The 27,828-nt window shown below is 53.3% G+C and overlaps 1 protein-coding gene across 3 annotated transcripts; it reads left to right on the forward strand.

The window, feature by feature from the left end:
- Window positions 1–1,272: 1,272 nt before the first annotated feature.
- MFSD4A (major facilitator superfamily domain containing 4A) lies at window positions 1,273–26,131 on the forward strand. Of its 3 annotated transcripts, XM_057730152.1 has the most exons (10): window positions 1,273–1,580; window positions 10,890–11,088; window positions 11,752–12,012; window positions 14,996–15,158; window positions 15,592–15,707; window positions 16,765–16,938; window positions 19,660–19,807; window positions 23,199–23,269; window positions 24,644–24,764; window positions 25,912–26,131. In XM_057730152.1, exons 1-10 carry the CDS (start codon window positions 1,351–1,353, stop codon window positions 25,965–25,967), a joined length of 1,539 nt encoding a protein of 512 aa, XP_057586135.1. In that variant the 5' UTR covers window positions 1,273–1,350; the 3' UTR covers window positions 25,968–26,131. The 3 variants fall into 3 exon arrangements, with proteins under 3 accessions (XP_057586135.1, XP_057586138.1, XP_057586136.1); XM_057730155.1 differs by lacking the exon at window positions 16,765–16,938; XM_057730153.1 differs by lacking the exons at window positions 24,644–24,764; window positions 25,912–26,131 and adding an exon at window positions 23,976–24,223.
- The last annotated feature ends 1,697 nt before the right edge of the window (window positions 26,132–27,828 follow it).

The following is a 27,828-nucleotide window of genomic DNA, read 5'->3' on the forward strand; positions in this document are numbered from 1 at the left end:
TGGAGCAGATGCTGGGGTGCCACTATGAGGTGGGACCGGTACCTGCAAGAGAAGTTGGTTGCCTTCACCACATGCCAAGCTGTCATGGGGACATCCACCCATCTATCTCCTCAGCTCTTTCAGCCCTGGTCCCCTTGGTGGGCAAGCAGTCATGATGTCATGGCTCCTGCCACTACTAGGACAACTGGGCAGAGGAGACCCTGAAGGGGCTTTCTGCTCTGCCTCCAGGGGTCAGCGCAGGAAATGTGTCTGGCTCCCTTGTGAGCAGAGCCACACCGGACCCAACAGCCCCTGTGGCCACCTGGGGGGAGTAACAGCCTGTGTCAGCTGCAGGCTTCTGGAAGGACTCCCAGTCTGAAGTCTAACATTCTCCCACTCCACCCCCCATCCAGCTTTTTGCAGCAAAAAAAGCAACTTTCCTTAAAACTCTTTTTTCTTTCCCTAGAGGATTATTTCAGAATTCCTCCAAGTCACTGCCCTGCTCTTCCCGCCCTCTCCTTACCCTTCCCCCAGCTAGGAAGAAGAGAGAGAGATGGAGTCTAGAGGAAGGTCTACATCTTCCTCCATCCTGCACCTGTACAGGGCGCTGATGACACGTGCCAGGTGAAGACCTGTCTCAGGCCCTTCTGTAGAGCTTAGAGTGATTGCCTTTCTGGTGAAAGCCATGAATACTCTGCCAAGAAAAAAAGGATGTAGGAGATTTTGCCTTGTATTTCAGGGGAAGATGGGGCGCTGTCAGACCCCCGAAGTCCATCTGTGAAGCCCCTAGGTTGAAGGGGAAGGGCTCGGGCTCGGGCTCGGGCTCGGGGTTGCCTTCACCGCCAAAGCACAGGCCAGATCGGTGTCCGGGGAGGGCTTGCAGCTGCCCCGAGCCTCCGGAGAAGCGCTAGAAGATCCCGCTCCCCAGCCTCTCGGTGTACTTACAGGACTTCTCAGGCACTCAGTTTGCCCAGCTCTAAAATGGGCGCCCAGGCCCCTCCGCCCCTGCGGGGCTGGATGAGGAGGCTGGAGAGACGCGGAGCTGGGTGGGAGAGGGGGGTGGGGTGAAGAGCGGCTCCCGGTTGGTCTCCCGAAGCCGGGGGAGGGTGGAAACGTGAGTTCAGGAAGGAGGGGAGGCCGGCGCCTGGCACCGCACGAGGAAGGCGAGGGCCCGGACGCGGTGCCCACGGGCGGCCCAGGAGCCCCCGGTGCTCCCTGGGCCCGAGGGCGGGGCCCCTCGCCGGGCGGCCCCTCCCCGCCCCTCCCCGCCCCTCCCCCGGCCCCGGCCTCCCCAGCCCGGCCGGCCCTCCTGCGGGCGAAGCGGCACTCGGGCACCGCGCGCGCCCGGAGCAGCAGCGGCGAGCCGGGGCCATGGGCTGCGACGTGCGCGTGTCGGGGCTGTTCCGCCGCAACCTGCAGCCCACGCTCACCTACTGGAGCGTCTTCTTCAGCTTCGGCCTGTGCATCGCCTTCCTGGGGCCCACGCTGCTGGACCTGCGCTGCCAGACGCACAGCTCGCTGCCCCAGATCTCCTGGGTCTTCTTCTCGCAGCAGCTCTGCCTCCTGCTGGGCAGCGCCCTCGGGGGCGTCTTCAAGAGGACGTGAGTGCCCGGTCCGCGCGCCCGAGCGCCGCAGCCCCGACCCTGCCCGACCCTTCCCGCCGCCCTCTGCTCTGCCCGCGCGGGACTCGGGCCGCCGCTTGTCCCTGCGCGCTCCGGTCGCCGTGCCCCACCTTAGCTGGAGGGCTGCCTCCCTCCCCCACCCCAGCTCTCCCCGCAAAACTCTCTCCCGAGACCGAAGGTGACTTCTGGGTTATTTATTTGCCTTCACTCACCTCTGTGAGGACACAGACCCAGCTCTCACCCCTCTTCTCCCACCCACACCCCCAGGGAGAGGGGTGATGGAGTTCGCAGAGGTGGGAGGGTCGCCCTCTTGCACAGCCGATCTGAGGTCTGTAACCCCTGCTGTCGGGGGGTGGGTACAATTGGAAGCGAGGTGGAAGGAGAGGGAGTGTCACCTCAGGGGCCGTGCCCAGTGCCAGAACTGGCTGCAGCTGGACAGAGTGCCCTGGGGCGGGCGCCACTCAGATCCTCAGCTCCAGGTCAGCTGACACGGGGTCTCTTCCCCTGGGTGGCCGCGGCGCTGGTGGGTCCTGTGTGGTCCCGCTCCTGAGAGAGCCAAGGCTCCTGCATTGGCCCCTGGAGGTGGCACATGCACAGGGGAGGCGCAGGGAGACCCTCTGTCTCTGGTGGCAGCGTCCACCTTCACTTCCCCACCCCATGTTTCTCCTCCCTGGCCTGTGCTCCAGGTCAGGGCTCGGGACTGCCTGGCTAGAGGTGCCCCTTTGGATACCGTTGCAGAGCCTCATTCTCCTGGCTCAAATTTGACAGGGCCACCTCCACAGAGCCCTTTGGAAAGGCAGCAGGATTCACTCTCCTAGTGCAGCTGGGAGAGCAGACCCAAAGCAGGGGCTGGATGACTTGCAAGTCGGAGGCTGCTGGAGGTTTCCCTAGTCCTGGCTCCTGGCTGGGTGGTTTCCTGGACTGCATGGACTCAAGCAAGCAGACGCCTGGGAGCAAAACCACAGTTGAAACCTCTGGGGGACTGTTCTAGGCAAGAGCTCTGCCCTTCGGCTCACTGGTAGAGGTATCTGTGAGGTGGGTTTTCCCCTCCATCGCACTTCTAGAGCTGATGGGGAGGAGCAGAGGTGTCCACACATATGGACCCCACTTTAAGCCACTCGACTGACAAAACATTATCAATTCGGGAGTGATTATCCCCACTACCAATATCCTCTTGTAAACCGAAGAATTCTCCTCTTAAGAAGCAAGCCTCCTTGTGTACACTAGTGTTTCTGCGGATTTTGTGCAGGATTCGATGCATGGGGGACTCAAAAAATCTTAAGAAAAAGCTTCAGATCCTTTCTGATTCTGCCAAGATGTTTAATTAGAAATCAATCAGGGTATTTTTCTGGTTTTGTTTTTAAGTATTTTGATGTACAAAAGCTCCCTTACCTGGCACTTTTTAGGAACCTGTGTGGTGCAGAGAACAGGAAGGGGAATGAAGATAATTCTAAATGGCAGGTTGGCATGCCAGGCTTTGTGAAAACAGCAGAGATACACGCCCAACTGGGCCAGCTATTCCTTACTTGCACTGTGCTTCCCTCAGGGCTCCTTACTCAACAAGGGGCTCTGAACCGGCAGTGGAGAGTATTTTGCCGCAGGAAACCGGCTCACAGAAAAGAAGAACGATTGAGGTAGCAAAAATAGCTAGCTTTATTGAGCATTTAGGCAGTGCCAGGCACTGTTCTTACTTAGTACCTCACTTGCATCAACTCATTTAACCTTCACAACAACCCTGTCGCATAGTGCAAATATCTCCATTTAGTGCATAAGGGAGGTTGAGAAACCTGCCCCAGGTCACACAGCTATTAAGCTAGCCAGGATATGAACCCACACATTTGTGTCTAGAACCAGATACTTTGGAAATGCCTCTTGTTTTTTAATAAAAAAGCAAGCTGACTCATAGTAGTCAGCTTCCACTCTGCAGGGTACAAGTTATACCGTATACTCAGCAGGCAAAGGCATAGAATAAGTATCCCTGTGGAGGCTTGTGGGCTGAGTATTCCTGAGCTGACACTCCTGGGAAGGAAACTGAGGGCCTCTGGGGCTTCCTGCTGGGATCTGAGGGGTGGAGGTCATGTGGAGTAGGGGGAGTAGGTCCCATCCGTGGTTCAGGTTTAAATTCTGAACCTCAGTCCTCCCACCCCAGGACTTAACCCTTTCCCTTGGTTAAGAGCAAAGTAGACTTCAGTGGAAATAGAGGGATATCACAAGGGTGGCCTGTATGTAGACAGGAGTCATTGCCCAGCTAGGGCTGGATAGTTCATCGCAATCCCCCATTCCCCAAAGCAAAGAAAACCTCCACCTGCCCTGAAACCAGCCTCTAAAGCTTGATTCCTTGGGGCCTCACCACAAGTTAAAATGCTAATAGCCCTGCTAGTGCTTTTCAGCTTAAGTGATTACTGCTGGTGCGGCCAGGCTGGTACTTCGAGTGGGGGGTTGGTTTAGCAAATTGGGACAGGAGGGCCAGCTGTTGCGGGGGAGTGGCGGAAAGTGCGGGATGACACACACCAGGGAAAGGAGAGTCAGGGCAGCTCTTTCTCTAGGGTTCCTGCTCAAGTCCTGCCTACTCCTTGGCCCAGACTGAGTTCCAGGGCTGAATAGGGTTTCTGGACGCCTCCATAGGGACATGCATAGGGACTGGATGTGGAGAGCCTTGATGTTAGAGTGGGTGCAGAGGAGGGTGGGAGCCCTCCACTCAGGATGGGACCAGCTCTCTCTCTCTCTTCTGACATAGACAAAGATCTTGAAGGAGGCCACCATAAGCAGGCCAAGAGGGAGAAGGGTGCAGTTAGGGACAGAAAAACCTGGACTAGACGTTCCTTGGAAAAATCTTGCTTATCGAGAGCAGGAAGCCTTTCACAGAAGAGAAAAACCCAAAGCCACCTGGTTGGCAGGGTATGTGCTTTGTCAGACAGGAAAGGGGAGTGGTATTTAGACAAAAGGTTAGGGTTTTGTTCCTGGTTTCTTGGGGACCTGTTTAACCACCCTGGGCAGTTTGGGAGACCCCTTTATCTCAAAGGCATCAGGACAGATACATGGCTTTCAGCTTCCCCAATCTTTTCCCAGCCTCACCTGGGCCTCACCTCTGCACGCATGCTCTTAACTGAAGGCTTGAGTTCTTCTCTTTGCTATATTAACTACCTCTTTCTACCTTTCTTTTTCTCTCAATCTCCTGCAGTCCTGCCTTCCCAAGCACCACCTCTGACTCTCCCCTGCCCACTGCATGAAACCCAGTCTCCATGCAAGGTTCCCCAGGCCACTATCTGACCTAAGTCCCCAGGATGCTGGCCCCGTGCCGTTCTGGGAACACAATACAAAAGCCAGTTCCCTGCTCTGAGCCAGACCCTGGTTGGTCTCCCATCTAGAAAGCCTCTGCCTCTCTCTCCAGCAGCTTGTCCACCTTTCAGCATGTAGCAAACCTGGGCTGAAAGTCTCCCGGGGTCTGACACCTGACATGGTTCTTGCTTAAAAACCCATCTCTACATGGGAGGTATCATCTGACCCAGAAATTTCACTCTTAGGTATATTCCTCAAAGAGCTGAAAATATGTCCACACAAAAACTTGTACCTGCATGTTCATAGCAGCATTATTCATAGTAGCCAAAGAGTGGAAACAAACCAAAGGTTCATCAACGGATGGAGAGGCAAACAAAATGTGTTCTCTCCATACAATGGAATATTATTCAGCCATAAAAAGGAGTGAAGTACTGACTCATGCTATAACATGGTTGAACCTTGACAACATCATGCTAAGTGAAAGAAGCCAGTCACAAAAGACCACATGCAGTTATGGTGCCATTTATGTGAAAGTTCAGAGTAGGAAAATCTATAGGGATAGAAAGTAGATGAGTAGTTTCCTAGGGCTGAGGGTGGGGTGCAGAGAGAAATGAGGAAGGGGTTTCTTTGGGGGGGTGATATAACTGCTCTAAACTTAGATTGTGGTGATGAGTTCATAACTCTGAATATACTAAAAAAAACCCATTGAATTGTGCACTTTAAATAGGTTAATTTTATGGTATGTTAACTATATCTCAATTTTGTACATTAAAAAATCTCAAAACTCATCCCACCCTTCCATTCACTCATTTAACAAGTATCTCTTGAGCCAGACCCTGTTTTCAGGGTGAGTATGACACAGGTCCCTGCTCTGATGGAGCTTACATTCTGGAGGATCATTTTAGTGAAAGGAAGGAAATAAAGCAGGGTAAGGATGGAGAGTTACAGAGCTGGGGTTCCTTTAGCTCAGTGGTCAGGGACGGCCTCTCTGAGCTGACACCTGGATGACAGGAGAGAGCCATGCAAGCAAAGAATGTGGGGAGAGGTGTTGCACGCAGACAGAGCAGCGAGCTTAACCAGTGTGTGAGGAGCACTCCCTGCGGGCCCAGCACCCGTGGGGCCAGGGAACCTTGTCACGGGAGGGTGCTGCTCTGATCTGAGTCTAACAAGGCAGCCTGCCTTTGGTTGGGATCCCCCCAAAGACAGGCTGCCTTGCTCCTCCTTCTGGGTCCCCCCAGCCTTAACAAAGGGTGTCGGACAAGCTGGGGTGTCAGTGGGGGGTGACCCAGTTAGAGGGGGACCTTCTCCCCTGCCCCTCCCTCAGCGGGTCACCGCTCCCCTCTCGCCCTGGCTTGAGCTGCAGTCTCCAGCCTGCCCTCACTCCTGGCGGTTCCTGTCCCAGCCCCACTCCTCTCTTGGGTGACTGCCTGCCCCTCCTGGGGTGGAGAGAGGTGGGGAGGCCTCTGACTCCTCCTGGTCCTGCATTCTGCCCCTTTCCCCTGGTCCCTCAGAGAAGGAGATTGTCCAGGGCGGACAGGGGGAGTCCCTTGAGGTAAACAGGTGAGGCGAATGTCCGTGCCGCCCAGGGGTCACTCCCCACGGTGGCACAGGGCTGGCCCTCAGCGGCATTCTTCCCCACCCCTGGGCCGTGGAGGGCAGGACAGCTGGCTGACATCTTACTCTTTGCTCAAACCCTTCCGCTGTTTTGGAGGCTCCCAAGCAGCCTCTCCTGTCCTCACAGAACCAGGAAGGCCAGAGCAGGCACCCTCAAGGACAAGGTGAGCACATGTACCCTCTGGGTAAGGCAGAGCACCGGGGCTGACAGGTCAGCAGTGTGCTCAAGGTCACACAGCAGCCTGGCAGGGCGGCCCTGGCTCCCTGCTCTCCCGCGCCCATTTGCACCTTCTGTGTGGAGCCGTTAATAAGTAACTTGAACGTTTCTCAGGCTTCCTGAGGAAGGGTTCCCTGGACTGTCTTGGGAGAGTGGGGCCCTTCCTCTCATTGGCCTGAATTAACCTTAGAACCCAGGGCCAGGGGAGGGACATTCAGATGACACCACGCTGGCCTTTTCCTGGATTGGGAGTCGGAAACTGGGCCCCCACTCAGTGTTACTTGCTCTCTTCCCTGCCTGGGCCCAATTCCTGATCTGTAAAATGAGGGGTAGGACTCTTTGGTCCTCAGTGCCACTCTGGCAGTTTCCGGGTCAGCCTCCCAGGATCACCTCAGAGGGCCTGGCAGCAGGAACGGGCGGGGCAGGGGGCGGCGTGTCGGGCGGGAGCTGGCTCCAGTTCTCTGACCCTTGCTGCCCAGCGAGCCTGCTTCTCTGGGCCTGATGGTGCTCTTTGGGGCAGCCTCGGGCCTGCACAGAGGGGGTGAGGTGTGGGTGGCCCCGGGGTCGGGGGGTGGGGTGGACAGCTGCCAGTGAGTGAGCGAAGGAGGACCACCTGTAACACGTCACTCCCTCCCCACGGCAGCCTCTTGAGGCAGTGCTTCCTATCCCTGATTTACAGCAGAGAAACTGAGGCTCAGAAGGGTTACGTGTAAGTAGCTTGCCCTGAGCTGCCCACTGGGAAGTGGCAGAGGTGGGCCTAGGACCAGTCTTCTGAGTACAAATCCCACCACATTCGTGCTGCCAAAGCTGCGATGACATTATTATTCTGTAATTTTCAATTACCCACATTCCTGGAAGGGGCCGTTGACCAAACCATTAGTGTATTTCATTCTGGCTCTGGGATGTCTCTAGGACTCCTTTTTTTCTTGGCAACAACATATCATTCTAAAGAAATTTCTTCAGGCTGGTTTTTGGAATGACCAGGCACAGCCCCTCTGAAACAACTGGGGAAGGTGGGCAGCCCGGGATCCAGACCCAAGGTTTGTGGTGGTGTCGCTGTCCCCATATACTAGGAACAGGTCTCCATCCTTCCCCCCGTGCCCCCACCCCCCATCCCGCCCAATACCCCCAAGAACCCAGCTGGCAGGCTGGGCTGCAAGCTCGAACCACGGCCCTGAGGTTGACAGGAGTAGCAGAGAGGGGACTTCCCAGGCCTGCCTCCCTCCAGCCTCTCCTTTCTTCCTGTCCTCTTTTTATCCCTCTCTCCTGCCTGTCACTGGACCTGGGGACACAAGAGCCCCCTTTGGGCATCAAATGTCCTTCTCTAGATTAACAAGGTGAGAGGGTACCAACTGGAGAGAGGAGAGGTCTGGACAGGGCTGCCCACTGGCCACCAGCCCTCCCTGAACCCCATGCCCGTCTCCTGAGCCTCTGCTGTTCCACTCAGCACCTTCCTGGCAACCTGGCCCACAAGATTTTTTATCTTGTTACCTCTGTCTCTATCTCTGGCTCTCTCTCTGTCACCCCCATACTATCCCAAATCAACCTCCTAACTGTCTCTAATCCCTTCCTCCAGGCCAAGCTATGTGGGGTGATAAGACAAGCCTTTCTCAAGCATTCCCATTTCATGCAACGTTGGATCAAACACCTCAAGGCCAAGCACAGTCCAGGCATGGGGACCCACAATGAACAGGATGCAGCAGAGGCTTGCAGTGGAGCCAGTTACCTGGAAGCAGTCGGAGCTCCCAGGACACCAGCAGAGGGTCCACTGGGGGCTCCTGTTCTAGCGGCTATAGCTGTTTGCCATTGCTCCCTAAGACCAAGGCTCTGCAGGGTCAGGCCTCCTGCTCCCTGCTGGCTGCTCCCCTCTCCAGCCTGGCTGGGTCTGTGGCCCAGCATCAGTCTCTTTACACACGCACGCACGCACGTGCACACCCCTCCAAGGGAAAGCAGCATGGCATAGGGAACAAGTCAGAAGCCCTGGGTTTGGGTCCAGCATCTGTCTGCTACGTTCTTAGCCTTTCTCAGCCTCAGTTGACTTGTGGGTCACAAGAGGCACAACTGCAAGGTCTACCTTGCCAGCATTGTCATGTGCACCAAATGCCCTGGACACTGTAAACAAGTGTTCGTTGTTTTCGCACATACTGTAATGTTAGTTCTCCTTTCTTTTCCCATACCTTCCCACAGCTCCTGCCCACCTCAGTTCCCTGATCCCAGGTCCAGTTCCCCCAAGACTCTGCTATAGGACTAGTTAACCACTCTCGTCCAGGTTTTTCAGGGTAATAATGCATTAATAGTGCATTAATTCTTCCAGAGAGCATTTTTGTACTTGGGGTGTCTGTGCTTTACTGCAAAGTGGTGAGTGAGATGGTGGCAATGTCAGGCCCATGTACCGGCTCAGAGCAGGGAACACTTGAGGGGGAGATGGGGACCCTCTTGCTATCCCTGAAGTCAGGCCACCCAGGAGGCTGCCTAGTCGATCTTGTGCAGGGAAAGGAAGGGGAAAGAGAGAGCTATTCTGAGAGGCCTGTCGATTTTATCAGGCTGCGGAGGTGTGGGCATCGCCTCTGTGCCAGTACCAGTGAGACAGGCCACCAGGTAGAAGGAAGCAGAAACACATGAAGCTTGGTAAGGGGCCCAGGCTGTCAGTGCTGGTGGCTGGCAGAGCACGGAAGCCTGGGGAATGGGGAGGGGTGGTGCTGGGAGGGACCTGAACAGGCCTCCCCACAGCACGATCCTTTTGTTCTCCTTCTAGTGGCTGGGGTAAAGTGAGTCTCCCCGGCCCCCTACACACAGCTCTGAGCTGGGAACAGGCAGGGGTCTTGATCGGTGATCTCCCCAGCAGATCAGCCTGGAAACGAGAGAAAATAACGAACTGCTGCTATCAGCAGAGCCCTTCTGATAAAGGATTTCATCAAAGATGGGACGAGGTGAAAAGCTGAGAGCCAGCAGAGTCAGAGGCAAGAACCTCTGGAAAAGCCAGTCTGAGGGGTCTCTTGGGGCCTCTCCCTTTTCCTCAGTGAGCTGGGAACGCAGGTCTTCTTGACATTAAATACTGACACCCCCACCCCCACCCCTCCAGGTCTGGCAGCCAGACCGTTGCGCCTGGGGCTCTCCACCTTCTCATAACCTGAGACGCTTCCTCTACAACCTCTCTCTTCCAGAATTTTCTCGCTGCCCACTCTCCTTCCCCCCACGTTAGCCTTTCAGACCGGCCCCAGAAAATACGAGGCTTCCTTTCTTTCTTCTCGAGTCTGGTGATTGAACGGCATGTACCCGAAAGACCTGACGGAGCCTAAGGCTTCATCCCTGCGTTCACGCATCCATTCACTCCCTCCGCCTGCTCTTTCGCTCACTCCTCCTCTGGGGGAAGGTCACCACTCAGACGCTTGCCAGGCGCACAGTCCAACACCTCTGCCCACAGAGGGGTCTCCAAGTTACCCTAGTACCTCGGCTGCGGGCTTTGGTTCGGGCAGCTCAGGCCTGCTGCCTGCAGAGGGCCTGGCGTGCTCTGTTCCTGCGTGGGGAGGGCTCTGCAGCCTTCCCCGGCCTCACCGCCAGGCTCACGGGTGTGGCACGGCTCCCTGGAGGTGCTCCAAGCTGATTCCCCTCACACCTTCCCTGAGAGAGATGGAAATATCTTCGCATATAATTGTTTATAAGCAAACGATTTAAAGTAAATGATACAAAGTCACTTGTAAGTCCAATAATAGCAGTTACGCTTTGTGAAATGTCCATTAAATCAGGGGTCCCCAACCCCTGGGATCTAATGCCTGGTGATCTGAGGTGGGGCTGATGTCATAATAGTAGAAATAAAGTGCACAATAAATGTAATGAATCATCCTGAAACCATCCCCCTCACCCCCCGGTCCTTGGAAAAATTGTCTTCCACAAAAAACGGACTCTGGTGCCAAAAAGGTTGGGGACCGCTGCATCACGTAGTTCTCACAAGCACCCTGTGTGGTAGGGATTATCTGAGGAGACCCAGGCACCTTGCCCATGACCAATAGCTGATAAGTAACAGAGCTTCTGCCACAGCTCCCCTTGCCCTTGGACCAGAGGGTGGGGGAAATGTCTCGGCTTCCCTGGGGCCACCCGGCAAGCGGAGGACGGGTTGGGGGGCTCTTCATTTGAAAGGCTCTGGCCCCCTCCACTGACTGCACCCTCCGCCACTGCAGCCTGGCCCAGTCGTTATGGGCCCTCTTCACCTCTTCTCTGGCCATCTCCCTCGTGTTCGCCGCCATCCCCTTCTGCCGCGACGTGAAGGTGCTGGCCTCGGTCATGGCGCTGGCGGGCCTGGCCATGGGCTGCATCGACACTGTGGCCAACATGCAGCTGGTGAGGATCTACCAGAAGGACTCGGCGGTCTTCCTCCAGGTGAGCCCCCAGCAGGCGTGGGGCTGGGGGTGGGCAGGGCACAGGGGAGCTCCCTCAGCCCTCTCCCTTGGGCCGGGCGTCTCCTCCCCGAGGCCAGGACGGTGACCCCGGAAGAGCAGCAGGGTCAAGTTCAGTGTGACCGCTTCCAGCTGGACCATGCTGGGCTGTTATCTCTGCACTTGGGTCTCTTCGTCTCTAACATGGAGTGGTGACCCCTGCCTGCAGGTGGTCTCAGGAATCTAGGTGCTAGTGAGAAAAGGTTCTTTGTAAATTGGAAAGGGGCGTGACGGGAGGACTTGTTTTCTCTTGTCTCCTCCTCTCGCTCTGTATCTTCTTCCTTCCTTCTCCTCCCTTACCCAGAACTCCAGTCCAGCCCTTCCCTGTGTTAAGTCCCCTCCCCTTTGGGGTGTTAGCTGGTGGACGCTAACAGGGGAACAGCCCCCAGCTGGGGGTTAAGCTTTGGGAAAGAAGAGTGAAGGAGGGGTTGGCCACTGTCACCAGGTTATCTCAGGCAGGAAGGTGGTGACAGGGTTTCACGTCTCATGTCTCCTGCCTCCCACCCCCTACTGCTCCCAGGCAGGGGCTCCCCAGACGGGACACAAGGTAGGGGCAGGCAGAGCCTGAGCCGTGCCTCCACTCACCCTGATGCTCTCCCCTCCCCAGGTTCTCCATTTCTTTGTGGGCTTTGGTGCTCTGCTGAGCCCCCTCATCGCTGACCCCTTTCTATCTGAGGCCAACTGCTTGCCTGCCAATGGCACAGCCAACGCCACCTCCGGCAGGCACCTGCTCCATGCCGCCAGGATCCTGGGCCACCACCACGCTGAGGCCCGGCCGTGGTCCAACCAGACGCTTCCTGGGCTGACTCCGCAGGACGGGGCAGGGACCCGCGTGTCCTACGCTTTCTGGATCATGGCTCTGATCAATGTGAGTGCCACTGGGGCAGGGCTGGGTGGGGACTAGTGGACAGTCCCACGTACCAGTCCATACCACCTCCCAGGACGGATTCTTCTGTTTCTGAGACATGTACTGGGGCTGCGATGTGCCTTCAGGTTGGCCAGAAGATGGGAGAACTGACCCCTGGGGGGTCACCTGAACACAGGGAGTTGCCTGTGTTCACACAGGAGATCACCTCTAAGGTCCTTCAGTTGTGACATCCTGGGATTGTGATTCTCAAGGGAGGTAGAACAGTGAGCAGGTTTAGCACAATGAGATCAGGGTCAACTTCCAAGTCATCAGAGGTTCCCTGGGGAGCCAGCTCTTTTCCTGAGGCCAGATGATATAGACCCCGGGACAGAGCACTGCAGGACATGCCATGCTCTTCTCCAGGGTCCTCAGTCACTGGTGGGATTCTCCTGTGCCTGCTGTGAGATGGGCCCCTGTGGAGGTTGGAGGATAGACAAGATGACCTCCAAGGGACCCTGCCTGCCAAGGCTGCCCTGGTGGGAGCAGAACAGGGAGACCAGCTCACTGTGACTGGGTCAGATCCCAAGGCCCTCTGCACCCCAGCTCTTATCCTCCCCTGCTAAGTCAGGACTGACTGTGGTCTCTGGCGAGAAACCTCCTCTGGTGCCCTGCGGCCCAAGTTAGCCCAGGCTGGGGCTAGAGGGAGAGGTGGGACACACTTCCCCCCCAGCTCCTCTCCAGCTTAGGAAGGATGGTGGGGAACACCAGGAGCAGGCACTGGGGTGGGGAGTATTCCAGGTGGCCATCTGCCTGGCTATGGGATGGAGATGCCACGTGGTTTGTCACCCTGACTTGGAGTCTGTCTTTGCTCTAGGCAGACTTGTCACCCCTCCCAAGGCAGGCAGGTTGGGCCTCAGAGTGATGCCACACACGTAGCATTGAAAGAGGCCTTTGCGGGTGCCCAGTGCCACTAAACAGCAGGGCAGGGGTGTCATACCATCACTGGCTCAAGAGCCTGATAAGTGGCTGGTAAGAGGCTTGGCCAGGCTGGAGCGCTGACTCCCAGCACAAGCCCCTACCAGCTGCCCCACAGTCACTGCTCATTTTTCCTTCTCTTTTGGAGCTTGGCCTGTACCAGAATTTTCACCGGGGGCTCTCGAAAACATACCCCTCTCCCTCTGCCCCTTTTCTTCGCTGCCCACGCCCATCATTGCTTTGAAAACAGTGGCGCTTTGGGCTTGTGCCCTCCAAAGGGGACCTACGAAGGCAAAGAGCACCGTCAGTACAATGTCAAGCCTGAGACTTTGGGACCAGGAAGCCAGAAGGTCCAGCCAGCTTAAGCCTGTTTGCCGCATGAGGTACAGACTGAAGGCACTTTGTTTGCTGCAGGATTTCCGGACTTTTTCCATTGGTTTGTGTCTGAAGATAAACAGTCCACCCCAGAAGAGAATGGGCTGTGCATGCATGTGGGCAAACACATACACAGGCCAACCCACCTGGCATTCTCTGGCTTTTAAGGTGGAGCCTACCTTCCCTGAATGGGCTTCTTATAAAGATTCGGTGTGTTCCTGCTGGCAATGTCAGCCAATCCTCTGTGAAGTCCTTCCCACCACCCATCTCCCTGAAAAGCCCAGCCTGAGTGAGCACACCTCTTTTACAGCTGCTTCCGCTTGGCCTTCACCCAGGCATTCTGCTACCCCAGGCCTCTGCGTGTGGGTTTCCTGCTTCCCCCATCAGACTAGAGGGAGGGCTTCACCTCCCTCATCAGACCCAGGACTCCTGAGGGCGGGGGCTGACTCCTGAGGGCGGGGGCTATCTCCTCCATTCAGGCCCAATGTATGGCTCTGATGCTGCTGGGGTGTGTCTGACTTATTTATAAGTGGAGGGAGGCTCCCAAGGTGCCCACAGGGAGGTGTCAGCACAGGGGTGGCATTCAGGTGACTTGGGAAAATGCCTATGTGAGCCAGCCTGCCTCCAGGCGAGGGGGAGGCTTCCCCAGAGCAGCACCAGGCAGGGGCTGGTAGTCCGCCGATGTCCATCTACTAGGCCAGCTTTGCCTGCGAGCCCAGAGGAACCCATTAGCTCCTGGGACACGTCCGCACTTCTCTGGGTTTCCTCTCTTTTTGAAGCAAAAGGAGCTGGGATGAAGTTGCAGCAGGAAGGGCAGAGATTAGATTTGATGAAGAGCTTCCTGGCAGCGAGGGTGGTTAGACACAGGCAAGGCACCTGAGGGAGGTGGTGGAGGCTTCTCCAGGCAACCTCAGGAGCAGGAGACATTTCTCATTACTCTGGGGAGTTCACGAAACCTAAGCAGTTTCACATAAACATCCGTGAACATGACACCGGGCTCTGGGTGTGTGTTGCTCGTAGCATGCAGTTTTCAATCTAAAGGCGTCCCTGTCTCTGTCTTCCCTGAGGACAGCCTCTGTGCCTTCGTCAGGTATAACATCACCCAGAACAGCCCGTGACATGGAGACAGCACTGGTCAGAATCAGGATGCCCGGGTGCCCGTCTAGCTCTGCCTCAAGTCAGCTGTGTGACTGGCACAAACGCTCTCAGGTCTCTTCCAGTTGTAATAGGTTTTGACTAAGTGACGACGTTGAGCTTCAGTTGCCGCACCTGGAAAATGGGGTTAATGATTTCCCTGCAGCACGTTTTACAGAACTGTGGTGAACAAAAGCCAAACCCCTTTGTAAAGCATCACACACTTTACCAGCACGAATGTGTGTGAGGGGCCGTGCTCCGGTCCTGCTCAGGACAAGGGTGATAGAAAGGAGTTTGTCTCTAGCGCCTCCTGTGCCAGCCGAGGCCCACTGTGAGTCCAAGCTTTGCATGTGACAACTACTTGTCTTTTCAGGGAAATGACTGTGGTTAACATCGGGCAGGAATTACACCAAGCCCGCCCAGGATCAAGGCACCTGTGGGGGGGTGTGCCGCAGGCCGGGCGTGGGAAATGGGGAGCCTAATGGGAACAGGGCTCTCCTGACCCTCTGCCCACCCCCAGCTCCCGGTGCCCATGGCTGTGCTGTATCTGCTGTTCAAAGAGCGGCTGCTGACCTGCTGCCCTCAGAGGAGGCCCCTGCTCCTGTCTGCAGATGAGCTTACCCTGGAGACACAGCCTCCTGAGAAGGAAGATACTTCCTCGCTGCCCCCAAAGTTTCACCCAGGTGGGGGCTGTAATAAACTCTCAGGCTTATGGCCCCATGCTGAGGCTTCCCTGGCAAGCCCTCCCACCCAGAGAACATAGATCACAGGTGATCATGGCTGGGGACAATCCCTTGACACTGCTGGTCTTGGGAGATGGAGTAAACTGGCCAAGAGAATGAGGAAGGCAGACTTCTGGCTCCAGCCTCTGTCCTGCCTAGCCCCGTCGGGGCGACCTTCGGTGAGCTACCTGACCTCTCTGAGCCTTGCGTCCAGCAGCACTGAGATGGACAGGGGCTGTTCCTAATGGACAGTTGGAAGCTGGAGAAGGTGGGAGGCAGTCAGTGGTCTCCCCTCCTGCCAGGGCTCTCCTGACTGCCAGCCACTGTCCCTGGGTGCACAGACGGATGGCGAAGGAGCTGAGACCTGTCCCTGCTTTTCTCGTGTCTCATCCAGGGCATGAGGACCTGTTCAGCTGCTGTCAGAGGAAGAACTACCAAGGAGTCCCTTCTTCCTTCTTCGCCATCCACATTACAGCCGCCCTGGTCCTGTTCATGACCGACGGGTTGACGGTGAGCCTGCCCTCGGAGGGTGCCCCTTATTGGGTGCCCCCTGGGCCCCCTGAGCCTCAAGTCTGGGGACGGTGAGCGAAAGGGGGAGCATGGAGGTTTCCTAGAGACTTTGCCTGTAGTACAGTGGATCCAAACGTTTAAACCAAGTACAAGTCCTGGGGGAGAGTCTCTCCAGAATTGAATACAGCCCCTTGGAACTGTGGTCTCCTGTCTCATTCAGTTGTTTTTATTTTCATGAACTCTGTGGATAGAGGGCTCTGGTTTGTTACTGAGTAAAGGCGCCCCACATCTTTTAAAGGGGCAGTGCCCTAGTCCCGCAGGTAGAGGTCACGCCATATATTCCTAGGGGACTCTGCTTCCTGGAATACATTCCAAGCCTGGGCTTCACAAGCCACATGGTAAACAAGCTACAGGCGGGATCTGGGCCCCGCTCTTCAGTCCACTAGTGACCTCTGTCACTCTATTTAGTTCCTTTTTTCCAGAAATCTCTAAGGATTAGATTAGGACAGTTTCGAATGGCTGGTTACCTGGTTGCCATATGAGGGACTCTCCAAAGAAAAGGCCCTAAAAACCTAGATGACCTGGTGGAAAGTACTCGTGACCGTACTGGTTGACTTCCAGCTCTCAGTGTGACCTTGGGCGAGTCACTTCCCTCTGCCCTCTCATCTGTAAAATGAGATGCCTATACACACTTTTTTAAGCTGCAGCAGCCTTCCTTCAACAAAAAACCTGTGGGATCCTCATAAATAAGGCATATAGTGGAACTCTGCTCTGGTTGAAGTGGGGAGCAGAGCCTGCATGCCCAGACCCTTCGGGACTCCTGTGGGGACCCAGAGACACTTTCCTGGATCCCACAGGTAGCATCTGTGAGCTGTGGTGCCCAGGTTCCCCTCTCAGCTCAGGCCTGCGTGTGCCACGTGGTCTCGGCTCCAAGCCCTCCCCTAGTTAAGCCTCTAGGAGCTGGACCAGTCCCCACCAGCCCATACCACGCCTGCCCCAGCTGGGCCTCCTCTGCGGGGGTGCACACAGGGGCTCAGCAGGGCCTGTCTCCCCACAGGGGGCATACTCCGCCTTTGTGTACAGCTATGCAGTGGAGAAACCGCTGTCCGTGGGACACAAGGTGGCCGGTTACCTCCCCAGTCTCTTCTGGGGCTTCATCACCCTAGGTCGGCTCATCTCCATTCCCATATCCTCAAGAGTGAAGCCAGCCACCATGGTTTTCATCAATGTGGTAAGTGGCCTCCTTTCATCTTTTGGAGACCCAGAAGAACCATTCACTCCTGGCGCTACCTCTGCCCCAGGACATTTGCTCGGAATTGGACTCTGCCAGCAGGTGGGGAATATAAGAGGAGAGGGAGGAGAGGAGAGGTGAGGAAAGAGGTGCTGGTGGGGAAAGGATGGAAATCCAAGATCGTGCGATCTTGGGAAAGTCTTTTCCCCTCTCTGGACCTCTGATTTTGTACCCATTGAAGAGAGGGGCTGTGGGAGGCGATTAGTGCTGTATCTGGAGCAGATCCCAGCTGACAGCCTGCAAAGAGAAGCAGGTGCTGGCCTTGATCTTCTCTTATTCACCTTGGTGCCCCGCTGGTCAGAGCCCTGTGACCAGTGGAGGCCAGGGATCCCCTGGCCTTCAGAATCACCGTTTCTGGGCTGGGCCCTGGGGGTTTACGTCTTGCAGCTCTCCCAGATGATTCTTAAGTAGCCAGACTGGCATGTCGGATGGCCTTTAAGGAACTGGCCTGTTCCAGAGGCAGGAGGTCTGGGCCTGAGAGGTGGGTTAAGACCTTTGCCCTCATATGTGTCCATGCCACCATCTATGACAAGGAGGTCCAAATTACAGATTCCTGTAAGGTTGTCTAGCCCAGCCTCCAACCAGGGCTTGAATCACCTCTATAATATCCCTTCCAAAGGGGTCTACAGTCTGTCTAAACAGCCCCCAGTGACGGGAGGGTGTTTAGACAGACTACCTTTCCAGGAAGTGCAATCCACTGTCAGAAAGTACTTCCTTGAGTTGAGTTTCTAGTGGAGAGAGGGCTGTGAAATAATGTAGGAGCTACAGAGGTCAAAGATCATGAGCCCCAAGAAAGGCCCTTGGATTTGGCCATGTGCTGGTTATGACTTTCAAGAAAGTAATTTCCGTTTGCTGTAGATGGGAGGTGGGGCTGGGGGGCGGGGTAGAAGCCAAACTCAAGAGGTTGAGGGTGGGAATTCCCTGGTGGTGCAATGGTTAGGACTCCGTGCTTCTGCTGCAGAGGGCATGGGTGTGATCCCTGGTAGGTTTGACCCCTGGTCCAGGGATCCCACAAGCTGCGCAGCAGGGACAAAAAAAAAAAAAAAAAAGGAGGTTGAGGGTGAGAAGAAGGAAGTGGAGGTGTGAGAATTGCAAATATGTCTGAGCTGAAAGGAGTCTTGTTTGACAGGAGTTGGGTGGTATACGCATGTATGTAGGCAGAGGAGAAAGGCAGGAAGCCTGTAAGGAGGCGGCCTGTGAAGATACCATGTCAGAGAGTAAGTGAATGAAGGAGGCCCAGGGAGAGGGGTTAAAGGGCAGAGGCAAAGGAAGTGCTAAGCTCAGTAAGAAGAGGGCCCCTGTTCTGTGGAGCTGGGGTGATGTGATGCAGGCAGGAAGACTCCTCAGGTCTGTGAGGCAGAGAAGAGTGAGGGTACAGGGGCTGCTGGTGGCCAGCTCCTGTAGCACATGAGGCCAGCTGCCTAGAGAGAAGAGAGTTGGTATGCCTCTGGGTTTGTGAGAAAGAAGGAAGTCTGAAGCCTCCAAATGAGTTAGGCACTGACAAACTCACCCGGGGTGCTGGTTTTTAAGAAGGAAAATCAGATTTCTGGGGCCAACTCAGACTTCGTGAATCAGAATGTCCAGGGGAGAGGCTAGCAACCTATATATTCTACAAACACCCTGGGGGTTTATGTCATCAAGCCAGTTTGGGAAAACACTATCCTAGAGCAAGTGATTCCCAAATACATTAGACCCACTGGAGGTGCTTCTGGAACACACAGATTCCTGGGCCCCTACCCCAGAGATTCTGATTCGGGGAACAGGGGGAGGTGTGGAGGGGAACCTGGGTGTCTGAATTGTTTTAAGGCTTTTCAGGTGCTTTTCGTGGGCAGCCTGTCGGGATCACAGCTGAACAGCCCTCAGCAAGCTCCCGGGTGCTGCAGCTGCCAATTCTCAAATTCACTGCAACTTCTTCCCAGATTCCGCTCATTTTAAAGTTAAGGGTCCTCTGCTCTCGATGTTCTCCTGGATCTCAACCACCACTTACTGGTTAATGAGAACACTTGTGCGGAGGCCTTGCAGGGAACTGCTGGGGTTCTGTAAGATGAGGTCTCTGCCTTTAAGGAGCTTACAGTTGGCTGGGGAAGGAGATGGGCAGGGGAGAGGGAGCGTGTGTCCATATAGGGAAGGTGAGGATGAGGGGCTGGTGGGCAGGTGGGAAGCAGGCTGAGAGCCAGTCTGTGCCAGGCTGTCTGAGGAGGGGACCACGGCTGGCTCGGGGGAGCAGAGTTGGTTGGCAGAGTTGCTAACTCGCCCTGGGCTTTCTCAGTCTTCTGTCACGCATGCTAACATAAGAGAGTTACGTGTTTTTAAAACTTCCCAAGTCTAGAGATTTTCAGGGTGACTCCTCAAGGCTTGGTCTGTAAGTGGAGTGGCCGGCTGGCAGGAGGGGAGCGGGAGCGACGCGTTTCCTGAGCGTGCGGGGTAGGCGCTTTGCAAGATGCCTCCCCTCTCCCCCTTCTCCTGTTCTCAGGGTTTCCTTGGCCAACTGGGGAAGGTGCAGTTCCCACATATTCCACAGGGCCGTGCACTGGTCACACAGTGCTGCCCCTGGAGCCCGCGAGGAACTTGTCAAGTCAGGAGACTGCCTCCCGCTTTTCCTTTCTCAGGGACCACCCAGCTTTTCCCCAATCTCTCATTGCCCCATCTCCGCTATGACAGGTCGGCGTGGTGATGACGTTCCTGGTGCTTCTTGTTTTCTCCTACAACGTCGTCTTCCTGTTCGTGGGGACAGCCAGCCTTGGCCTGTTCCTCAGCAGCACCTTTCCCAGCATGCTGGCCTACACCGAGGACATCCTGCAGTACAAAGGTGAGCCTCCCGCCCTCCCAAGAGCCGCTCCCTCCGGCCGGGTGCTGCTTCCTCCCCCCACGGCCCTCTCCCTGGGGTCTTCCAGCCAGAAGGCCCCTGCCCCAGCTTCTTACGGAAGTGAATGCTCCCCTCCTGGCTCTGGTGGGAACAGGTTTACAAGAGGAGGGGGGTGGTTTGTTCTGGCCCACGTGACTCCCCCACATTCAACCTTATACTGGATCACGTGATTTCAGACCACAGAGACGCAGGACGCATCTCTTTCCCGTTTTCTTTTTCCCCATAGTAGTGTCTACTGCCCCACAGCTAACATTTTGTGTAACATGCATGTGCTGAAAATTCCAAGTTCAAAGTAAAGCAAAGCTGCACAGGGGAAGTTATAGCATAGGAAAGGGATTTTATAACTTATGAGTAAAGGTACCTGCTTGCTTTGTTATTCTGGTGGATGTTGTTCGAAACATAGAGGATTAGAACAATGATTCAGGATTGTGACATAGCTTCTTTGATGTTGGAAACAGATTCTCTCAACTAGTCTCCTTCCCTTTCTGTAGCCTCCCAAGTGTGTATAGCAAAGATCTTTTTTTTTTTTTTGCAAAGATCTTTTTTAAAAAAAGTTAATTAAAAATAATTATGTTTTGAACATTTAATGTTACCCTCAGAAGTAATCAGAGATGCCCCAGAGTGTTGGAAAACCATCATTAAAGATGAGTGATTTCTTTAGAGCAGGAGTGGGGGTAGTTGGTGTACGGGGCGGGAGGTGGGGGTACGGCGGGATCAGAGCAATTAGAGCTACATCCCACTCATCCGCTGAGTTGAGCCTGAGACAGGGATCCTTGAAATCAAAGCATAATCCCCAAACTTCAAACGAGTAAATGAAGTAATGAAAGAATGTTGGTATCACATGTCACATAGTATATCCCCACAGAGGTTTTAAGTGATTAACAAACGTTAGAGTTTAATAATAGTAATGTTATGTTGGTTGGTTCTGCTGTAAATGATCACTCAAATCTGTCCTCTTCTTTTCTTACCATCCCTGCCTTAGTTCAGGCCTTTATCAACCACTTAACCTGTTTGGAATAGTTAAGGGTGCTCAGCTTTTCGTAATTTCTAATCACCCCCATCCCTGCCTTGACAGGTCTTGGCTTGTCTCCTGGCCTTCAGATTTGCCTCCACCAGTGGTTCTCACTGCTGGTTCCACATTAAAATCACCTGGAGCCTTTGTAATAAAGCCCCCTGCCTGGCTTCATCTCCATAAAGCCTGATGTAACTGGTCCAGAGCTGCTCGGTGATTGTAACGTGCAGCCAGGGTGAGGAGCACTTACTGGGCTGTCCTCTGCCCGGCTGCAGAGGGATTGCTTGGAAACACAGAGCTGCTCACAGCCTTCATATCTTCTGTGGAGCTCTTTTCCTTTCTCCAGCCTTCTCTCCCCCTGCTTCCCCTCAGAGCCCGCATTCTAGCCGTGTTGAATTCCTTGCTATTCCCTGATGGTACAGAACCCGCTGTGTAGCTCCACATTAGTACATGGTGAACCCCCTTCCTGGAATCCCCTCTCTCCTCCATCCCACCCTCTGATCGGCCTGCTCAAGTCCCTCCCCTTCCACCTGCACTGGGAAGCTTCTCTGACTCCGCTGGGAAGGTGTGGCCCCCTCCTTTGTATCTGCCTCTCGTGTTTGTCCCACCCCAAGGCTCTTGAACCTGTGTCCTCTCCTTGACGACATGCTCCCCGCATGCCCCAGCAAGGGACAAGGGCAAGAGCATGGGCTTTGAGGTCATCAGCACCTGCAGGTCAGTCCTGCCTCCACACCTTCTGGCTTTGCGACCTTGTGCAATTCAATTTCCTTCCGCTTTCTGAGCCTCAGTTTTCTTATGTGCAGAATTGGGGTGCAAATGCCTTCCTGTTAGGATTGTATTGTGCACTAGAGGAACTATAAAGCTCTTGACTTAACAGATGCTCAGTATATATGTTAACTCTAGTTATTCATCTGCGTATCCTCAGTGTTTAGCACAGTACCTGATGCACAGAAGGTACTGAAAGGTTTTTGAATGTATGAGTGGAATAAACAGTGGGTGCTACTGACCAGTGTTGAATCTAGAGATAGCTTCATGGAGGGGAGGGAATGTGAGCTGGCCCAGGGTTTGGAAACTTGGAGGAAGAAGGAAACGCATTCCAGGGAAGGGTGGGGCAGGGGCAGTGAACAGGGTGAGGGCAAAGGCACAGAGACAGGTACAAACGTAAGTGAGATAAACGAGGAATTTGAAGGCCAGAGGAGATGATGGTGATCTGATTCAAAAAACACTAAGTGTCTACCATACTTTGGCCACTGTGCTAATAATAAGCAGTGGTATATGCCACTGAGCTAAAATTCAAGGCACATCCTCTCTCATGGGCTTCCAGCCTAGGGGGGAGGCTGCCTGGTAAGCAAGTGGGGGGATATATGAGAGTAGGGGGCGGGGGGCTGAGGGAGCACAGAGGAGGAGCAGCTAATCCAGGTTCAGGGACGGGGGCTTGGGGGAGAAGATCATGATGGAACTCTCAGCTTAAAACATGAACAGGAGTTTTCCAGACAAAGAGGAGGACGAGGAATGTTCAGGAGGGGGTGAAGACATGTACCGGAGGCTGGCGGTGAGAGGGTGTGCAGGGTCAGGAAACGGAAGAGAGTTTCTCTCGGCTGGAGGGTAGATTGCAAGCAGATAGTGTGACAGTCTGCGCTCTCAACGGGGGCAGATTATAGAGGGCCCTGCAAACCACATTAAAGCATTTGGACCTATCCTGATAGCAGCGTTGAAGGGTTTAAGTGCAGAGCCGGCCTGGCGCCCTGCTGAGCACTCTGTATTGCATCAGTTATCCACACAGCAACCCTGAGGACGAGGTGTTGTCATGCCCATTTTACCGAAGGAAACCAAGGCCTAGAGGAGGGGAAGGACTTGCCTAAGGTCCCATGGCTGGTAGGTGACGTAGCGGGCTTGGAACCCAAGTCTGGCTCTGAAGGTCTGTGCCATGTTTCGGGATTGATCAGAGATGCCGCTGGTCAGTGCGATGCCAGGGCAGGGAGGATACTAGCCTGCCTAGCAGAGGAGATCAGGAAATCTTTCCGGAAAGGTAGTTGGTGTTCAGATTGGGAAGGGCCCTGAAAGCCAGGCTAAGCAGCTTGGAATTTACACTTAAGACAATTGTGAGTAACTGAAGGTTTCAGAACAAGGAAGGGATGTAATGACAGTAGGACCTAAGCAAAGTTAAGGGCTGAAGTCTGAGAAATCTCAGGAATCCAAAGTACTCCTCTTAGGCAGCCGTACCACTTTCCAAGAGCTTCCAGGAAACAACCTAGATCATGCCAGCAGATTTCTGTCTCCTTAACTTGCTATTACTAAGCCAAATCCTTCTCTTTTGGTTAGGCTGCGCGACCACAGTGCTGGTGACAGGGGCAGGCATTGGCGAGATGGTCCTCCAGATACTGGTTGGTTCGGTATGTGGGGACACTCGGGGTGGGGGGAGTAATTGGGGCGCGCTCCTCCAGGCAGGTGAGAAGACATGGCCGGCCCCCTTCTGAACCCAGGCTGTCCCTTCCCTGAGCCTCCCACCCAGCAAGCGAGGCCCCACTCTGTCCATGTCACCTGTTTCCGTTTCCGAGCCACCCTTGAAAGCTGAGCCTCCAAATGTGGGACCTGGAGATGTGAAGGGATGTGAGGTATCATCCAAAGCAAACACGAGCCATGTCTGGGAGCAGGGCCAGGGGGCCCTGTGGGAATGTTTAGCTCTCTGAGCCTGGGATGGGTTTGGGCTGCAGACGGAGTTCCTTTCCATCCCTCTCAACCCACCACTCCCTGCCCCACCTCTCCTCGCCATTGGTCCCTCTACAAAGGGCCCAGCTTTCCTGCCGGACTCTTGCCCTGATCAAGGGCCAACTCACCCAGTTCTCTGCAAACATACCCATGTTTCGTTTGTTCATCAGGAAAAAAAAAATCCATCTACTTTTTATGGGAGACTATAATGTAGATATTGTTATGCTTCTTTTTACAAAGGAGTATATTGAAACTCAGAGAAATTAAGCAACTTGCCTTCAGTCACACGTCTAATAACCAACAGAGATGACGTCCATACTTAGGTCTTTCAGTCTCCAAAATCCCTCTAATCACTACTTGATTCTCCTTTCCTTTTGCCTTGCTGGACAGGAGGAAGAGCTACACCTTATGATACCTTCTGTGTTGAAATGACGTGATGTCTGGGATTTGCCTCAGTGTAATCTAGTGCAGGGAAGAAGTGAGGGGTACAGAGGAAACATGCGAATTGCTAAAGTTGGTGATGGGTCCATGGGAATTCCATATGCTACTTTAGCATATGTTTTAAATTTTCCATAATAAAAGATATATATATATATCATAATAAAAGGATATATATATATAATAAAAGGATGTATGTGTGTGTGTGTATATATATATATATGTGTGTATATATATATATATATATATATATATATATATATATCTATCTCCTCTGCAGAGTTCTGGTCAGGGCTTGAGGGTATAGAAACACCTAATAGGATTGGCGTTTTAAGGAGGATATGGAGGTTTTCAAAGGTTCCGGGACACAGAGTTGAAAGGGACTGCAGGGGTCACTGGGTCCAACCTCTGCCATACAGAAGGATTTCTGCCACCTCCAGAACAGAAACATAACCTTGAAACGAGGCCAAGATGTCCCTCCTACCCGTGTTTCTATCCTCTGGTGTGATGGGCCTGAACTTGACTGAAAAACCTGCCGAGGCCTGAGAAGGCCGCTTCCTCCAATACATCTTCATGTGAGGTTTTGATGGTCTGTATCTCTGTGTTTTCCCCTTTGGCAGATATTCCAGGCTCAGGGCAGCTATAGTTTCCTGGTCTGTGGCGTGATCTTTGGTGGCTTGGCTTTTACCTTCTATATCTTGCTCCTGTTTTTCCACAGGATGCACCCTGGACTCTCATCAGGTAAGGAAAGAATCTGTTTCTACACAAGAGGAGGGAAACAGAGCAGGGGGGCACGTGGGAGATGCCGTGGATCTTAGCACACCACAAATGAATGATGTTCTGTTCCAAGTAAAATGCAAGGAAATGTTTATTTTTCTACAGCTTCCTCTTCCCCTCTTCCTGCTTTGCCCTGCCATTGTCTGCGCTGGGCTCTCAGGGCAGGAGGGAACGGGATAGGCTGACTCATGGTTTCTCCATCAGGAGAGGGGCATGGTCTGTGAACCAGCTTCCTGCATCCCACCAGGCCAGGGGACCATGGGCCAAGAATCGCTTTCCAACCTGTGCTGAGCACTGAAAGGCCGAGCCTGCCTCCTTGGCTGGAACTCGGCCCAGCAGCCTAATTGGCCATGTCTTTGCAGTTTGGGACTTGACTGGGGTCCAAATGTCTTTTTCAAAAAGAAGTCCTTCAGGCCAAGTGGCAAAGAAAACTCCTTCAGTGCAGAGACACCTCCTAAGAATAGCCTCGCTCCTGGAGACCCCAGGCAGGGGGAGTCCCAAAGCTATTTTCATAACCCTGAGCCCTCATCTGCCTTTCCGCCCAGAGCTCTCAGTCCCAGCAACTGAAGCAGCTGTGTACATAGCCAGTTCTTAAAGAGAAGGTGCCCAGGCAGAACTCGCATCCTCTTCACAGACAGCAAAATACCAATCAGAAAGACTGCAGGGCCAGGAATCCATGGTCCTATCTCTCAGTAGGTGGACATATGCTCCCTTTAAACATCAGTGTGCGGGCCCCCCAGTCAGCACCCACGACAGCCTCGTGCCTGAGGTGGCAGGTACCAGAGCTGTTCAGTCTAGCACTCGGCACAGGGCCTTCAGGAGGTCACTGTTCCAGAAAGATTTTCTCAATATCCGATGAGTAATACTTAATGAGTTCCCTGTCCATGGGAGACAAAAAGAGATATGTATTCCCCAAGCCCTAGATACTAGTCTCAGCAAACTGCCTCCACCAACTAGTTTGCCAGAACTAGTAGGTCTGACTTACAACCCAACTCCCTAATGTTAGCCACTGAATGGCAGAGAAACAAAAAGCCTGCGTAAGCTCTCAGAACGAGTAAAGGCTAGTTAATCAGAGCTGCTGAAACATGCTACCTGTTTTTTTCTCTTGTAGTTCCTATCCAGGACAAAGCACTTGGAATGGAAAGCCTGGAGTGCTACCAGAGGTAAAACTAGGGGAAGAAGGCAGGTGAAGACTTCTGGCCTCTCGAGCACCCGTACAGGTCAAAGGGCTAAAGAAAGCTGGGGTGGCGGCGAAGGAACCTCTCAGCGCCTTGGTTCTGATCTTCGCTAATCCTTGTTTGGGTAGAAGAAATTAAATTTGAGTTCTGGTACCTGGGACCTCCCTGGGCAAATCATTAGATGTTTACCTGGCTATTCAAGTTACCCTCCTCTTCCCCGGCTCAGACTTTTGTTAAGAGTGGGCCAAGATACCCAGCTGGGAAGGAAGAAGACCGCTTAAACGCTTTAATCCACTGGCCCCCTCCTTCATGGACCACACCCTGGGTGTGAAGATCGCTCTTGACTGAAGTTTGAAAAAATAAGCTGAAATTATAAAGAACGATGGTCATTGCTGTATGTAGATAGCCTTTACATTAATGAGAACGAACCCCAAGTTATTCCCTGGCATGCTCGGAGGATTTATGTGCTTTTACTTTTACCAGAGGCCCTCCACCTCCTTGCTGATGCTGTCAGTAGTTCATCTAAAATCTAGAACGTCGAAAGGAGAAGCTGAATCTGACAGCCTTTGGGACACTAATCCAGTGGTATGCTGGACTAGCTCATACCGGCTTATAAAAGCCAATTGTTCAGTTTTCATTTTGAGAGCTGGCTGTTAACCACAAAATTAAATGAGAGAAATGTATTACCTTTGTTTGTAATGTAATTTAACTATAACTGCTCAAAACTCATCACTTCCTAACTTTTTCATACTCATGCTCTTGAAGTTATTTCTTGTACCTGCAGGGCAGAAATATTAGATATAGGTATGCTTCTGTGTATCTCTTTCCAGCTCCACGTTCAGTGCCAACATGTTAGTGGCTTGAGATCAGCCATGATGGGAATACTTATACCACAGAAACTGGCAGAAGCTACAAATCATGGCTTTCTGGTATCCTTGGAGAGCCATTTGATAAACACTTACCAGCATACCACTGCTAATCATCAAGGCTAATTGGTCCAGAAGTTGTCTGGGAGAATGGGATGGAGGTTCTGCGTTTCTTACTGACACTGAATAGCTTATAAAAAGTATAGAAACAGTGGCAAGAATTTCTCAAAAATACCTAAGTTAACCTTTACATCTTCTATAGGAAAAAAACTATATCATGTCAGAATTCTTTAACAAAAAGCTGGATGACTGAACAATTTGAGCTGTGCAGTATACCGAAAGCAGTGTCTGTCAAGGAGTATCACCCCGTCCAGATCAAATCCTGTAGTAATACAGAGAGAGAATGCAAACTCAGCAATTTGGAGTAGTAAGAGTGCTGAGACTTTTGTAAATAGTGAAATGGCTACTACAGTGGCTGTTTGTGTGTTAGTTTACCTGCATTTTCTCTGTGTAAATACAAATGTACATGTATAAATATACAAAATAAGTGAATCATGGTTCTCAGTAACCTGTCCAAGTGGAGCAGAGCACACGCCCCACACTACAAGGCTTATCCTGGAACTGTGGGCATTGTCATGTTAGCCAGCTCCATCTGCTACCAAACATGGTGTCATGGTGAGAATCTGGCTATAGAGAGAGACCTGGTTCAAGCCCTGGCCTCCCCCTGTAGCTGTGGGGTCCTGTGCAGATCTCTGAGTCTCTTCCAACCTTGCTTTTTTTGTATCTGTAAAGTGACATTTCTAAAAGAACCTTACCCTACCTCAAAGGAATTCTGAAAGAATTAAGTGAATTTGTGTAAAGCAATTATTATATGTCTGACATAGAAATTTGCTTAATAACTGTTAGCAATTTTTATTTTTAAAACCTCCTCATTAGCAGCTTAGAAACTGTTCATATGTTTGGTACGTATTTATTGTAAATCAA

The sequence above is a fragment of the Hippopotamus amphibius genome, chromosome 3 (assembly GCF_030028045.1).
Source record: "Hippopotamus amphibius kiboko isolate mHipAmp2 chromosome 3, mHipAmp2.hap2, whole genome shotgun sequence".
NCBI lineage: Eukaryota > Metazoa > Chordata > Mammalia > Artiodactyla > Hippopotamidae > Hippopotamus > Hippopotamus amphibius.

What these genes read in the sequence shown, in the direction of transcription:
- MFSD4A (XM_057730152.1), top strand. Translation starts at nt 1,351, where the DNA reads ATGGGCTGCGACGTGCGCGTGTCGGGGCTGTTCCGCCGCAACCTGCAG. An exon ending in GGGGGCGTCTTCAAGAGGAC is followed by an intron (nt 1,581 to 10,889) that starts GTGAGTGCCCGG and finishes CCGCCACTGCAG; the next exon opens with CCTGGCCCAGTCGTTATGGG. An exon ending in GCCCCCAAAGTTTCACCCAG is followed by an intron (nt 15,159 to 15,591) that starts GTGGGGGCTGTA and finishes TGTCTCATCCAG; the next exon opens with GGCATGAGGACCTGTTCAGC.